This window comes from Cynocephalus volans, chromosome 13 (assembly GCF_027409185.1).
Source record: "Cynocephalus volans isolate mCynVol1 chromosome 13, mCynVol1.pri, whole genome shotgun sequence".
Taxonomy (NCBI): Eukaryota; Metazoa; Chordata; class Mammalia; order Dermoptera; family Cynocephalidae; genus Cynocephalus; species Cynocephalus volans.
This window is the reverse complement of record NC_084472.1, coordinates 49,500,937-49,516,068: the sequence shown is the minus strand read 5'-3', so window position 1 is coordinate 49,516,068 and position 15,132 is coordinate 49,500,937. Positions and strand designations below refer to the sequence as shown.

The following is a 15,132-nucleotide window of genomic DNA, read 5'->3' as shown; positions in this document are numbered from 1 at the left end:
ATATCTAATTTATTTGTGGGTTTTTATTCCCCTTTGAGAAAAAGATAACTGTTTCCAGCAAGCCTTCTAGAAAATTTCGTGGAAATCTGTGAGTACAATTTCCTATGTGTAATCATTGTTTTACATTCAGTAACGCTGATGTATCTGGAATTCAATGCTGCTTCATTAACTATAACATATTATTTGACAGTAATCAGAAAATAGAAATTATTAAGTCACTAGGCTGAAATGTGATATTAACAAAATGAAGCAATTATGTACCATCTAATCATTTATTTTCAAACCTGAAGACAATCAGAAAAAGAAATGTCTTCTAATGAATAATTCACTAAGATAGGAAATTTCCACTTCAAGAAATAATTACTATAAAAACAGATTCATGTTTTTCTTGCTAACAGTAGTATTTCATGATCTTTTGAACCCTTCATCTTTCCATTAAATGAACCACTAAAAACTAAACTTTATTTCCTTATTTCTCTTGCTAATATATGCATTTTTTTTAATTTAAGCACTTATAAGGATATTTTTGAGGATTCTATTATTTGAAATACAAGTACACCAATGGACACTGTGTTGACATTTTTAGACTTTATTTTTTTAAAGTTCATCTATTGCTCATGATACTACATTAATACTATCAGATCATCATATGTTATTGAGACCAAATTTTATTCTGTCAAAGGACAAAATCATAACCAATTTAAAGATCACATTTGGCTTTATTGTGATTCTAGAATCAGGCAACACTTCATTCCATAAAATAGAAGACATATTCCAGTGAGCCAAGCAGAGGAAGGTGGTTTCATAGACAGAAAAGGCTGAGGAAAACAGAAACAAAGAACAAAAAGTGGATTGGTCATTTCAATGTTACTGTCCTTGTAAAATGGTGGAGGGGAGACAGAACAATAGAAAAATAACTGATTATTTAACATCAGATTACTTTAGGTTATCCTTTTTGTGAAAGGATTAAAGGAGAGGGAACTTCCTATCATGTCTATTATAGATTTAAACTGGCCTGTTTTGGGAAATTGGCTTATTTTTTTATTTTATTTTATTTTGTCGATATACATTGTGGCTGATTATTGTTGCCCATCACCAAAACCTCCCTCCCTCCTCCCTCCCCCCACAACAATGTCCTTTCTGTTTGCTTGTTGTATCAACTTCAAGTAATTGTGGTTGTTATATCTTCTCCCCCCCCCAGTTTTTTTTTTTATATGTGTGTGTGTGTGTGTGTGTGTGAATTATGTATTAATTTTTAGCTCCCACCAATAAGTGAGAACATGTGGTATTTCTCTTTCTGTGCCTGACTTGTTTCACTTAATATAATTCTCTCAAGGTCCATCCATGTTGTTGCAAATGGCAGTATTTCATTCGTTTTTATAGCTGAGTAGTATTCCATTGTGTAGATGTACCACATTTTCCGTATCCACTCATCTGATGATGGACATTTGGGCTGGTTCCAACTCTTGGCTATTGTAAAGAGTGCTGCGATGAACATTGGGGAACAGGTATACCTTCGACTTGATGATTTCCATTCCTCTGGGTATATTCCCAACAGTGGGATGGCTGGGTTGTATGGTAGATCTATCTGCAATTGTTTGAGGAACCTCCATACCATTTTCCATAGAGGCTGCACCATTTTTCAGTCCCACCAACAATGTATGAGAGTTCCTTTTTCTCCGCAACCTCGCCAGCATTTATCGTTCAGAGTCTTTTGGATTTTAGCCATCCTAACTGGGGTTAGATGGTATCTCAGTGTGGTTTTGATTTGCATTTCGGGAAATTGGCTGTTATTATCTTTCTCCTGATGTCGCAGAAGGTCAGACCACAACTTAGTTTAGGTTTAAAACTTAGCAGGGGTGGCTCCATTTTGATTTTTACTCTGGTCTTTTGGAGTATAGTGCAGGGAACTTAGTCCAAAACAGTGGCCTCCTATAATTTTTATTTAACAATTCAATTCCTTTTCTTTTGGAGTCCACATCTTTCAGCTACCTCATTTTGTGCTTCCTGCTTATTTTTCTTGTGACTTAAATTTACCTATCTTTTATATCAGTACAATTTTTCACTATGGGACAAAGCTAGTATTCTTTCTCCCATTCATTTTAATAATTATCAGGAAGATAATTCCTATCTTTGTTATCTAAATAATTATTGATTCTAATAGTGGAACTTTCAAAAATAAACTAAGGGGGAAGGGGAGGAGGGTAAGGTCAAGCCCAGGCACACTAGGAGAATAAACTTTTGGATAATGTGGCTTTTTGGTACCTTACAGATCAAACCAGTGTAGTTTCTATGCATCAAAGAAACTTTGGAAGTTGTTCATTCATTTTACAAATACTTACTGAGTGTTTATATGCAAGGTGCTGTACACAATACCTAGAGCCATTCAAAGAATAGCCTCCCTTAGGCTGTTTCATTGAAACTTTTTATCAGAGATATATATTATTCTTACATGTAAAACTAAACAGGCAAACAATTAAAACTTTTTGCATTCACATTTTGAGTAAAATTTATATACACTGTGTTTATTGATTCACAACAAATTACCCCATAAACTAGTGTCTTAAACATTTATTATCTCATAGTTTCTGTGGGTTAGGAATTCAGGTACAGCTTAGCTTAGTGCCTCCACATCAAAGAATCTCCAAAGAATGTAATCAAGATGTTCTCTGGGGCTTAGGTCTCATCTGAAGGCCCAGCTGAGGGAGGCATTGCTTCCAAGCTCACTCACATGGTTGTCAGCAGGATTCAGTTCCTCAGGGGATTGTTAACCAAAGGACTCAGTTTCTCAATGGCTCTTAGCAGGAACCTTCCTTAGTTCCCTGATATTTGGGCCTCTCTATAGGGCTATTCAAAAGGCGAAAGATTTATACGATCTGAAGAGAAACCAGAGTATAGGGCTATTCAAAACATGGCAGTTTACTTCCCTCAGATTGAGGGGTCTAGGAGAGAGCAAGAGAAAGAAAGAGCAAACAAGACAAAAAGCCAAGGTCTTTCTGCAGCCTAATCTTGGAAGTGACATCCCATCACTTTTGCAATATTCTGTTTATTAGAAATGAATCACTAGATCCAGCCCTGACTCAAAGGAAGGGCATTTTACAGGATGTCAGTACCAGAAGGTGAGGTTTATTGGGGGCCATTTTAAAGGCTGTCTGCTGCACACTGGTTTTAGCAAACTTTCTTTTAATTCTATTTTATAGTTGAGCTATAATCCAATTAATATCAAACACAGCTTCAAAATTAAGACTGATAATACATGTAACATAGTTTTACATGCAAGTTTTCTGAAGCTTCTAAATTTTCCATGCTTATGTACAGAAGTAGAGTATGGTTGGAGCAGTTTATATTTATTGTAATACAAAGGTACTTCAAAATTCATGGAAAAATAATATTAAAAGATAATACAAATTTTTCCATGAACTTTTTGAAGTACTCTCATATATATATATGTATAGTATTCTGAATCAACCGTGGCAAGTATTTAGGTTCTTACTAAGGAAATCAAGCTGAAAATGTTCGTCCAGTTGGTCTGCCTCATTTGAAAGTTTACCTTCCCTAGCCTGGATTGAAAAGAAAGTGAGATTGCAATCAAATTGGGGAGGACTTTGGAAGTGGGGGAGCTAGGGAAGTTCAAAATTTTTCCAGCGCTTCAAACAAAGCTTTCCAGTTTTATTTAAAGAGCTGTAAATAATCAGAGCGAGAAACATATGCATATGAATTTTGAATGGGTAACTGAGGGTTGGCCACAGTCAGCCCACTTAGTTAGAGAGCAGTGCTGTAATACCAAGGTGAAGGGTTTGGATCCCCATACTGGCCAGCTGCCAAGGAAAAAAAAAAAAAAAGAATGGGCAACTGATTATAAACATTATACACTTTGGGGATATACAAGGGCACTTAAAAAAGTTTGTGGAAAAATGGAAGTGAAAGATAATACAAATCTTTCCATTAACCTTTTGAAGACCCCTTGTGTTGTATGGTACAATACAGTCTACCACACCAGTATCTGGGAGAAATGTAGTCCTTCACAATGTCCTGTGGGGGGGAAATGGGTTACATTGTTTAATAAGTTTTCAGAACATTCCATATTATATTTTCTTCTTGGAGGTTCACTCCAAGGTTCAGAGAAGTCCTAAAGTAACAAAACCTGTTAACTTTAATTCAAACTTTCAAATTTTTTTGACCAAGAAAATGCTTGTAAAACATTGGACTAGAGAGAATGGATCATTGATCTCAGATTTGGATTCTGACAGAAGTTCTAACTGACCATATACAAACAGAGAAAAGTAGTTTATTTTTCTCCCTGCTCTCATCCTAGTGTGTACCACTACCTCTCGCACTGGATTATTATTTTTTTTTTCTTTTTTTTTTTTTTTATTTTTATTTTTTTAATTTTATTTTGTCGATATACATTGTAGCTGATTAATGCTCCCCATCACCAAAACCTCCCTCCCTTCTCCCTCCCCCCCCTCCCCCCCAACAATGTCCTTTCTGTTTGCTTGTTGTATCAACTTCAAGTAATTGTGGTTGTTATATCTTCTTCCCTCCCCCCCCCCGATTTGTGTGTGTGTGTGTGTATGTGTGTGTGTGAATTTATATATTAATGTTTAGCTCCCTCCAATAAGTGAGAACATGTGGTATTTCTCTTTCTGTGCCTGACTTGTTTCACTTAATATAATTCTCTCAAGGTCCATCCATGTTGTTGCAAATGGCAGTATTTCATTCGTTTTTATAGCTGAGTAGTATTCCATTGTGTAGATGTACCACATTTTCCGTATCCACTCATCTGATGATGGGCATTTGGGCTGGTTCCAACTCTTGGCTATTGTAAAGAGTGCTGCGATGAACATTGGGGAACAGGTATACCTTCGACTTGATGATTTCCATTCCTCTGGGTATATTCCCAACAGTGGGATGGCTGGGTCGTATGGTAGATCTATTTGCAATTGTTTGAGGAACCTCCATACCATTTTCCATAGAGGCTGCACCATTTTGCAGTCCCACCAACAATGTATGAGAGTTCCTTTTTCTCCGCAGCCTCGCCAGCATTTATCGTTCATAGTCTTTTGGATTTTAGCCATCCTAACTGGGGTTAGATGGTATCTCAATGTGGTTTTGATTTGCATTTCCCGGATGCTGAGTGATGTTGAGCATTTTTTCATATGTCTGTTGGCCATTTGGATATCTTCCTTAGAGAAATGCCTACTTAGCTCTTTTGCCCATTTTTTAATTGGGTTGCTTGTTTTCTTCTTGTAAAGTTGTTTGAGTTCCTTATATATTCTGGATATTAATCCTTTGTCAGATGTATATTTTGCAAATATTTTCTCCCACTCTGTTGGTTGTCTTTTAACTCTTTTAATTGTTTCTTTTGCTGTGCAGAAGCTTTTTAGTTTGATATAATCCCATTTGTTTATTTTTCCTTTGGTTGCCCGTGCTTTTGGGGTCGTATTCATGAAGTCTGTGCCCAGTCCTATTTCCTGAAGTGTTTCCCCTATGTTTTCTTTAAGAAGTTTTATTGTCTCAGGGTGTATATTTAAATCCTTAATCCATTTTGAGTTGATTTTAGTATACGGCGAGAGGTATGGATCTAGTTTCATTCTCCTGCATATCGATATCCAGTTATCCCAACACCACTTGCTGAAGAGGCAGTCCCTTCCCCAGTGAATAGGCTTGGTGCCTTTGTCAAAGATCAGATGGCAGTAAGTGTGTGGGTTGATTTCTGGATTCTCTATTCTATTCCATTGGTCAGTGTGTCTGTTTTTATGCCAGTACCATACTGTTTTGGTTATTATAGCTTTGTAGTATAGCTTAAAGTCAGGTAGTGTTATGCCACCAGCTTTATTTTTTTTGCTGAGCATTGCTTTGGCTATTCGTGGTCTTTTATTGTTCCATATAAATGTCTGAATAGTTTTTTCCATTTCTGAGAAAAATGTCTTTGGAATTTTGATGGGGATTGCATTGAATTTGTATATCACTTTGGGTAGTATGGACATTTTCACTATGTTGATTCTTCCAATCCAAGAGCATGGAATATCTTTCCATCTTCTTGTATCCTCTCTAATTTCTCTCAGCAGTGGTTTGTAGTTCTCATTATAGAGATTTTTCACCTCCTTGGTTAACTCAATTCCTAAGTATTTTATTTTTTTGGTGGCTATTGTAAATGGGCAGGCTTTCTTGATTTCTCCTTCTGCATGTTCACTATTGGAGAAAAGAAATGCTACTGATTTTTGTGTGTTGATTTTGTATCCTGCTACTGTGCTGAAATCATTTATCAATTCCAACAGTTTTTTTGTAGAGGTTTTAGGCTGTTCGATATATAGGATCATGTCATCTGCAAACAGGGACAGTTTGACTTCATCTTTTCCAATCTGGATGCCCTTTATTTCCTTCTCTTCTCTGATTGCTCTGGCTAGTACTTCCAACACTATGTTGAATAGGAGTGGTGAGAGTGGGCATCCTTGTCTAGTGCCTGTTCTTAAAGGAAAAGCTTTCAGCTTTTCCCCATTCAGGATGATATTGGCAGTGGGTTTGTCATATATGACTTTAATTATGTTGAGATACTTTCCCTCTATACCTAACTTATAGAGGGTCTTTGTCATGAATGAGTGCTGAACTTTATCAAATGCTTTTTCAGCATCTATAGAGATGATCATATGGTCCTGGTGTTTGAGTTTATTAATATGGTGTATCACATTTATTGATTTGCGTATGTTGAACCAACCTTGCATCCCTGGGATGAATCCCACTTGATCGTGATGAATAATTTTTCGTATGTGGTGCTGTATTCTGTTTGCTAGTATTTTAGTGAGGATTTTTGCATCTATATTCATCAAGGATATCGGCCTGTAGTTTTCTTTTTTGGTTATATCTTTACCTGGTTTTGGTATCAGGATGATGTTTGCTTCATAGAATGAGTTTGGGAGATTTGCGTCCGTTTCAATCTTTTGGAATAGTTTGTAAAGAATCGGTGTCAATTCCTCTTTGAATGTTTGGTAAAATTCTGCTGTGAATCCATCTGGTCCTGGGCTTTTCTTTGTTGGGAGCCTTCTGATAACAGCTTCAATCTCCTTTATTGTTATTGGTCTGTTCAAATTTTCTACGTCTTCACGGTTCAGTTTTGGGAGCTTGTGTGTGTCCAGAAATTTATCCATTTCCTCCAGATTTTCAAATTTGTTGGCGTATAGTTGTTTATAGTAGTCTCGAATGATTCCTTGTATTTCAGATGAATCAGTTGTAATATCGCCTTTTTCATTTCTAATTTTTGTTATTTGAGTCTTCTCTCTTCTTTTTTTTGTTAGCCATGCTAATGGTTTGTCAATTTTATTTATCTTTTCAAGAAACCAACTTTTTGATTCGTTGATCTTTTGAATTGTTTTTTGGTTTTCAATTTCATTCAGTTCTGCTCTGATCTTAATGATTTCTTTCCGTCTGCTAACTTTAGGATTGGATTGTTCTTGTTTTTCTAGTTCTTTAAGGTGAAGTGTTAGGTTGTTCACTTGCCATCTTTCCATTCTTCTGAAGTGAGCATTTAATGCAATAAATTTTCCCCTCAATACTGCTTTTGCAGTATCCCACAGGTTTTGGTATGATGTATCATTGTTTTCATTAGTTTCAATAAACTTTTTGATTTCCTGCTTGATTTCTTCTTGGACCCATATGTCATTAAGTAGAATGCTGTTTAATTTCCATGTGTTTGTATAGTTTCCAGAGTTTTGTTTGTTATTAAATTCCTAGTTTTAATCCATTGTGGTCTGAGAAGATACATGGGATAATTCCAATTTTTTTGAATTTATTGAGACTTGATTTGTGACCTAATATGTGATCTATCCTGGAGAATGATCCATGTGCTGATGAGAAGAATGAATATTCTGAGGTTGTTGGGTGGAATGTTCTGTAGATATCTGCCAATTCCAATTGGTCTAGAGTCTTGTTTAGATCTTGTGTTTCTCTACTGATTCTTTGCCTAGATGATCTGTCTAATATTGACAGTGGAGTGTTCAGGTCCCCTGCTATTATGGTATTAGTGTCTATTTCCTTCTTTAGGTCTAATAGAGTTTGTTTTATAAATCTGGCTGCTCCAACATTGGGTGCGTACATATTTATGATTGTTATGTCTTCTTGATGGATCAGTCCTTTTATCATTAAGTAGTGTCCCTCATTGTCTCTTTTTATGGTTTTTAGTTTAAAGTCTATTTTGTCAGATATAAGAATAGCCACTCCTGCTCGTTTTTCTTTTCTGTTTGCATGGTAAATCTTTTTCCATCCTTTCACTCTTAGTCTGTGTGAATCTTTATGGGTGAGGTGGGTCTCTTGTAGGCAGCATATAGTTGGGTCCTGCTTTTTGATCCAGTCAGCCAGTCTGTGTCTTTTAATTGGGGAATTTAAGCCTTTAACATTAAGAGTTGTTATTGAAAGGTGTTGATTTATTCCTAGCATTTTATTGGTTGTTTGGTTGTCTTAGGTGTCTTTTGTTCCTTGCTTTCTGATTTACTGTTTGGTTTCTTTGTTTGTTGGTTCCTTAGGTTGTAGATAGTGTTTTTGTTAGCTTGTTTTCTCTTCATGAATGCCATTTTTATTGTACTAGCGGGTTTAGATTTTTCTTAGGTTTTTATGGCAGTGGTAGTTATTTTTCGGGAACCAAACCCAGTACTCCCTTGAGGATTTCTTGTAAGGGTGGTCTTGTGGTAGTGAACTCCCGCAGTTTTTGTTTGTCTGAGAAATATACTATTTGCCCCTCATTTCGGAAGGATAGCCTTGCAGGGTAGAGTATTCTTGGCTGGCAATCTTTGTCTTTTAGTATTTTGAAAATATCATCCCATTCCTTTCTAGCTTTTAGGGTTTGTGATGAGAAGTCTGATGTTAACCTTATTGGGGCTCCCTTATAGGTGATTTGACGCTTCTCTCTTGCAGCTTTTAAGATTCTCTCTTTGTCTCTGAGTTTTGCCAATTTGACTATGACATGTCTTGGAGAAGGCCTTTTTGGGTTGAATACGTTTGGAGATCGTTGAGCGTCCTGGATCTGAAGATTTGTGATTTTTCCTATACCTGGGAAGTTTTCTGCCACTATTTTGTTGAATATGTTTTCAATGGAATCTCCATTTTCCTCCCCTTCTGGAATACCCATGACTCGGATATTTGAACGCTTGAGGTTGTCTGATATCTCTCTCAGATTTTCTTCCATGTCCTTGATTCTTTTTTCTTTCTTTTTGTCTGCTTGTGTTATTTCAAACAGCCCATCTTCAAGTTCAGAGGTTCTCTCTTCAACTTCGACAAGCCTGCTGGTTAAACTCTCCGTTGTGTTTTTTATTTCGCTGAATAATTTCTTCAGTTCAGCAAGTTCTGCTACATTTTTTTTCAGGACATTGATTTCCTTGTATATTTCCTCTTTCAGATCCTGTATACTTTTCCTCATTTCATCATGATGTCTAGCTGAGTTTTCTTGTATCTCATTCAGTTTCCTTAGAATTATCACTCGAAATTCCTTGTCAGTTATTTCAAGGGCTTCTTGTTCTATAGGATCTAGAGTATGAGATTTATTAACTTTTGGTGGTGTACTTTCTTGATTTTTTGTATTTCTGGTGTCTTTTTTTTGGTGTTTATTCATTGTGGCAGGGGGTTTCACAGTCCACCGGTTTGAGACTAATGACTAACTAGGATGTTGCTGTGGTTGCTAATTTGGTATGGCTCCCGCCGTGACTGCTCAGTTGGCCTCTAGTGTCTTGTGTGTGTGGTTGCCTCGGGTCTTGGGCTTCTCCGGGGATCCACCTTTCTGGTCAGCTTGTACTCTGCTGGGCTGGTGGATCACGTACCACAGGGTGTGTGATCTCTGTTGAGCTTTCACTTTCTGTACAGGACTTCTCCCCGTTCCGTGTGCTCTGGCCCAGGCTGTTAGATCGTGCAGTGGCGACCCCACCGGGTGTGTGGTTTCTGTCGAGTCTCCCCCCTCTGTGCACACTGTGCTGGGCTGGGGCGTGTCTTCTGCACCCCTCGTCTATCAGCTGGGCCTTCAAGACCCTGCTCAGCACCGCCTCGCCCAGGAAGTCTATCAGGTTTCTGCTAGGCACAGACAACCGGTCTCTCTGGGTGCCTTTGTAGCACTGTGTAGATCTTTCTCGGGTCTTGTTCACCTTTGTATCCCCCCGGTATAAACCGAGTCTAATGCCTGCCTGCAGCCTGCTCTCCGGCAGGTTCAAGTGGACCTGGGAACTCTCCTACCACACTATTCCCAACCAGAAATTCGTTAGGCTTTTTTCCAAACTGGTGGTCGCAGAGATGTTATCTGCCTCCCAGTAACAGGAAGTTTACCGGGGCCGGAGTCCAGGGTGTGGTGGAGTGACAGTCGGCCCGCCCGTACTTTCTAGCCCTCCCAACACTGGTCGGGACGCCCCACACCCCCAGCCCCGCCAGAGAACCGCGGAGGGAGTGGGAGAGGAGGCCAGTCCGCAGGGTCCGGAAAGCCCCGCGCCAGGCCAAGCAAATGGGCTCAGTGATGGCCGAGCAGGGCGGAGCTGCCCGCACCTGGGAAAATGGAGGCAGCACCGGGGCAGTGAGTGGCCTGGTGGTGCAGGCGGGAGCCGCGTGGGCCAGGGATCACTCACAGTGCTGTGCCAGGTCGGGCGCTCGCTCTGTCTCTGGTTTGTTGCCTTCCGTGTTCTCGGCGCTGCCGCCTCGGGCTGTTCAGTCGCGGCGCCGCTCGGGCGCTCCCAGGAATCTTCTTTAATGCCGGCCTGAAACCTCGAATCCTGAATAGGGCAGCTGGCCGCCTTCAGTGCGGCCCCAGCCTCCGGGATCCTGGCTGCATCCACAGCAGCCCTGGCGCCGTGTTCCCTGTTTCAAGACTCGCTTTTGCAGCTAAGAATCAGTTCTTTTCCTGCTCCACACTTGAAAGCTGTTGCCTGTAAATGAGGCAGCCTCTCCTGCCGGGGGCAAAGTGGCGTTGAGCCCCCACGACCGGCCAGCAGCAGCAGTCCTCCCTTAAGAGATGGCCAGAGGAAGGTCCACAAGTTTCCCGGCTGCCTGAGGCGCACTGGATTATTTTTGTGCCTCCTAATGGTCTCCCTGTATCTACTCTTGCTCAACTATACTCCACTCTTTGCACAATGGCCAAAATATGCTTTCAAAATATGTTAGTTTTCGTCACTCTCCTCCCTAAAATCTTCTAAAGGCTTCCCACTGCATCTAAAATAAAATCCAAACATTTTATCATGATCTGCAAGTTACCATCTGGCCCCAGGCTACTTCTCCAACCTCATTTCCTACTATGTCATAATCTTCATTTTCTCTGTGTTAACAGGCACAACAGACTTCTGTTGCTTGAGTGCACTGAATCCACCTCAGAGCCTTCATAATTGCTCTTCTCTTGCCTGGCATTCTCTTCCCCCAAATCTTTCCAAGGCTAATGTCATTTTTGTCCTCAAGCTCTCACCTTCATTTGTCTCCTCTTCAGAGTAAACTTCCTAGTCACTTGGTCAAATTTATGAAATGCACATACTCGGCCACTGTTTACCACAGTATTCTGCTATTATCTTCTTCATAGTGCTTATCACCATATGAAATATACCCTCTTTGTTTTCTTATTTACTATATGTCCCTCTTATTAGGATATAAATTTAATGAGAATAGGAACATGAATAGGAACAAGACTAGAAAGAAATCACTCTTGTTCACTGCAGTATCCCTAGCACCAGGACAGTGTCTGTCACACAGACACTCAAAAAATATTTATGAAATGAATTTATGGACTTTAGTTATGTTATATTGGCTACCAAATAGAAAGCTGAATATCTCATAACTGCAGTACAAAAAAATACACTCAAGATATTTTCTCAACACATATGCCTTTTCTTAATAATTTACCACCCAAAAAAAGGCCTTTTGTGGGTAGCTCTGAGCACAGTTCAGCCTACACATTTCCCTAAATGTTAGAAGCAGCTAACATTTATTAATCTCTTACTGTATATCAGGCACTATGCTAAACACTTTTTCTTTCATTTTTTTCATCTTTTAATTTACTTCTCATATATCTCACAATGTAAGCTCTGTTATTATCCCCATTTTACAGATGAATAAGGGCTTTCATAAGTTACTATCGCCAAGACACCTAGCTAATAAGTGTTAATGAGATGAAAACTTAGAATCCAGGACTTCGCTTCAGAGCTGTAATTTCTAAATCATTATTCTCTCTGACCTCCATAAAACTATCACATGTATCTGTGGAATGATTGGGCAGTTTTTAGCGGAGGAGTCTAGCAGTATACCTTTTCTACCTTTATGCATTTTATGCTTATGTAGCATGCTTTCTTCTTTTCTTCCAGTTATTTTCATACTGTTTCTTATTACCATTTTTACCACCACTGTATTTAATTTCCTCTTCTGCCCTTTGAGACACACAAGTGAGACAGTTTATAACATAATTTTATAAATTAGAGCATTCATATTTAAACAGTTTAAAAGTTTTCAAAGTAACAAAAGTAATAAATAAAATGCTGTGACCAAAATGAAGAGTTCTAATATTGTTCATCGTAGTTCAGTATCTTCTTAAACCTTGAGTCCTAAGCAATATATGATGTTCAAATCAGGATAATTAGTATATACAACAAGGATTGGCGTAAATTCTTTAAATGTTTGGTTGGATTCACCATTGAAGCCGTCTAACCTTGGGCTTTTCTTTTGGGGGATTATTTGGATTACTAATTCATTCTCTGTCTTATTATGGATACATTAATATTTTCTATTTCTTCTTAAGTCAATTTCAGTAGTTTGTGTTTTTCTAGGAATTTGTCTATTTCATTTAAGTTATATAATTTGTTGGCACACAGTTCTTCTCTTACAATGTTGTTTTTAAAATTTCTGTAAGGTTGGTAGTTCCCATTTCTATTTTTTTATTTTAGTTATTTGAGCCTCCTTTTTGCTTTGTCCATCTAGCAAAGGGTTTGTCAATTTTATTGATCTTTTCAAAGATCCAACTTGTGGTTTTGTTGACTTTTAAAATGTTTCTATTCTCAATTTCATTACTTTCCACTCTAATTCTTATGATCTCCTTCCTTCAGCTTGTTTTGGGTTTAGGTTGCTATTCTTTTTTCTAGTTCTCTAACATAAAAAGCTAGATTATTGGTTTGAGAACTTCCTTTCGTTAAAAAAAAGACATTTATAACTATACATTTTTCACTAAGCATTGCTTTTGCTGCATCCCATAAGTTTAGCCATATTGGGGTTTTGTTTCCATTTATCTCAAATTATTTTCCAATTTCCTTTTGACTAAATTTTTCTTCTTTGAGTTATTGGTTATTTAGGAGTGTGTTGTTTAATTTAAATTCACATATTTGTGAATTTCCCAAATTTCTTACTGTTATTGATTTCTGGTTTAATTCCATTGTAACATAAGAATATACTTTGTATAATTTTAATCCTTTTATATTTATTGAGATTTGTTTTATGGCCTCACAGGTGGTCTATACTAGACAATGTCCCATCTATGCTTGAAAAGAATGTGTATTCTGCTATTATTGGGTGTAGTGTTCTACACATAGCTGTTAGATCTAATGTTGTTCGAGTCTTCAATATCCTTTCTGATTCTTTGCCTGATTATTTTACTCATTATTGAAAGTGGCTTATTAGAGTCTCAACCTATTATTGTGGAATTATCTATTTCTCCTTTCAGACCTATCCATTTTTCATTTATGTATTTGGGGCTCTATTGTTAAATACATATATATTTATAATTATTATATCTTCCTAATGGATTGTCCCTTTTATCATTATAAAATATTCCCCTTTATTTCTACTAAAAGTTTATTTTGTCTGATACTAGTATAGCCATCTCAGCTTACTTATGGCTCCATTTGCATGGCATATCTCTTTCAAATCTTCTATGTTCACCTATATATATCTTTGACTCTAAAGAGCATCTCTTATGGACAGCAAGCATATTGTTGGAACTTGATTTCTGTAATTTTTTTTTTAATACACTCTGACAACCTCTGCTTTTTGATTGGCTTGTTTAATCCATTCACATCTAATGTTATTGTCTTATGGTTGTGTTTGTGTCTGCCATTGTTTCTGTATTTTTAAAATTCATTTTGTTTTCTGTATGTCTCATGACTATTTTGTTCCTCTTTTCCTTTTTTATTACCTTCTTTTATATTAAGTGGGCTTTGTCAAGTGTATCATATTAATGCCTTTAATGATTTTTTGAACTTTTTAAAAGTTATTTTCTTAGTGATTGCTGTAGGGATAACAATATACATCTTAACTTATCAGAATCTACTTCAGATTTTATACTAACTTAATTCCAGTAAGGTATAGAAACTTTACTCATGCATAGTTCCATTCCCTTTACCAACACTTCTTGTGCTATTTTTGTTGTATGTATTATGTCTATATATGTTACAAACACAATATATTGTCATAATTATTGTTTTATATGATCTTACATCTTTTAAAGAAGCTAGTAGAATAAAGGAGAATATAAACATATTTAAAAATACTTCTATCTCTGTACATGCATATATCTATATGTATACATCTATAGAGAGTTATAGATACAGAAATATATTCTTTCTTATTTACCATTTCTGGTTCTCTCATTTCTTTTGTGGATTCAAGTTACTATCTGATGTTATTTTCTTATTCACATATGGCTTAATTCCTACCCAACTCCTTTGTGTTATTATTGTCAAAAATGTTTATATATGTTATAGGCACAATAATAAGATTTTATAGATATTGTTTTATGCAGTTGTCTTTAATTAGTTAATAGAAGAAAGGGTAAGAAGTATGTAATTATACTGTCTTGTATCATTAACTACATACTTATTGTTACTGGAACTCTTTTTCTGTGAGAATTTGAATTAACGTTCGGTGTCACTTCCTTTCAGCCTGAACATCTTCTTTTAGCATTTCTTGTAAGGCAGGACTACTACCAACAAATTCTCTCAGTTTTTGTTCATGTTAGAATGTCTTTATTTCACCTTCATTTTTTTTTCACCCTGGCTTAAGTCTCCATTCACCTTCATCTTTGAAAGATAACTTTGCTGTATATGGAATTCTTCATTGATACTTTTTAAAAATTCAGCTCTGTAAATATGTCATCCTGCTTCCTTCAGGTTTCTATTGTTTTTAATGGCAGGCCAGCTG

General features: G+C 37.2%; 1 protein-coding gene across 1 annotated transcript in view; it reads left to right on the top strand.

Annotated features, from left to right (window-relative positions):
- Positions 1 to 15,132, top strand: part of STARD6 (StAR related lipid transfer domain containing 6) — a 29,284-nt gene that overhangs the window by 269 nt on the left and 13,883 nt on the right. The window contains exon 2 of the mRNA XM_063076445.1: positions 39 to 88. Coding sequence (XP_062932515.1) covers positions 39 to 88 — 50 coding nt within the window. The remainder of the gene's footprint in view (positions 1 to 38; positions 89 to 15,132) is intronic.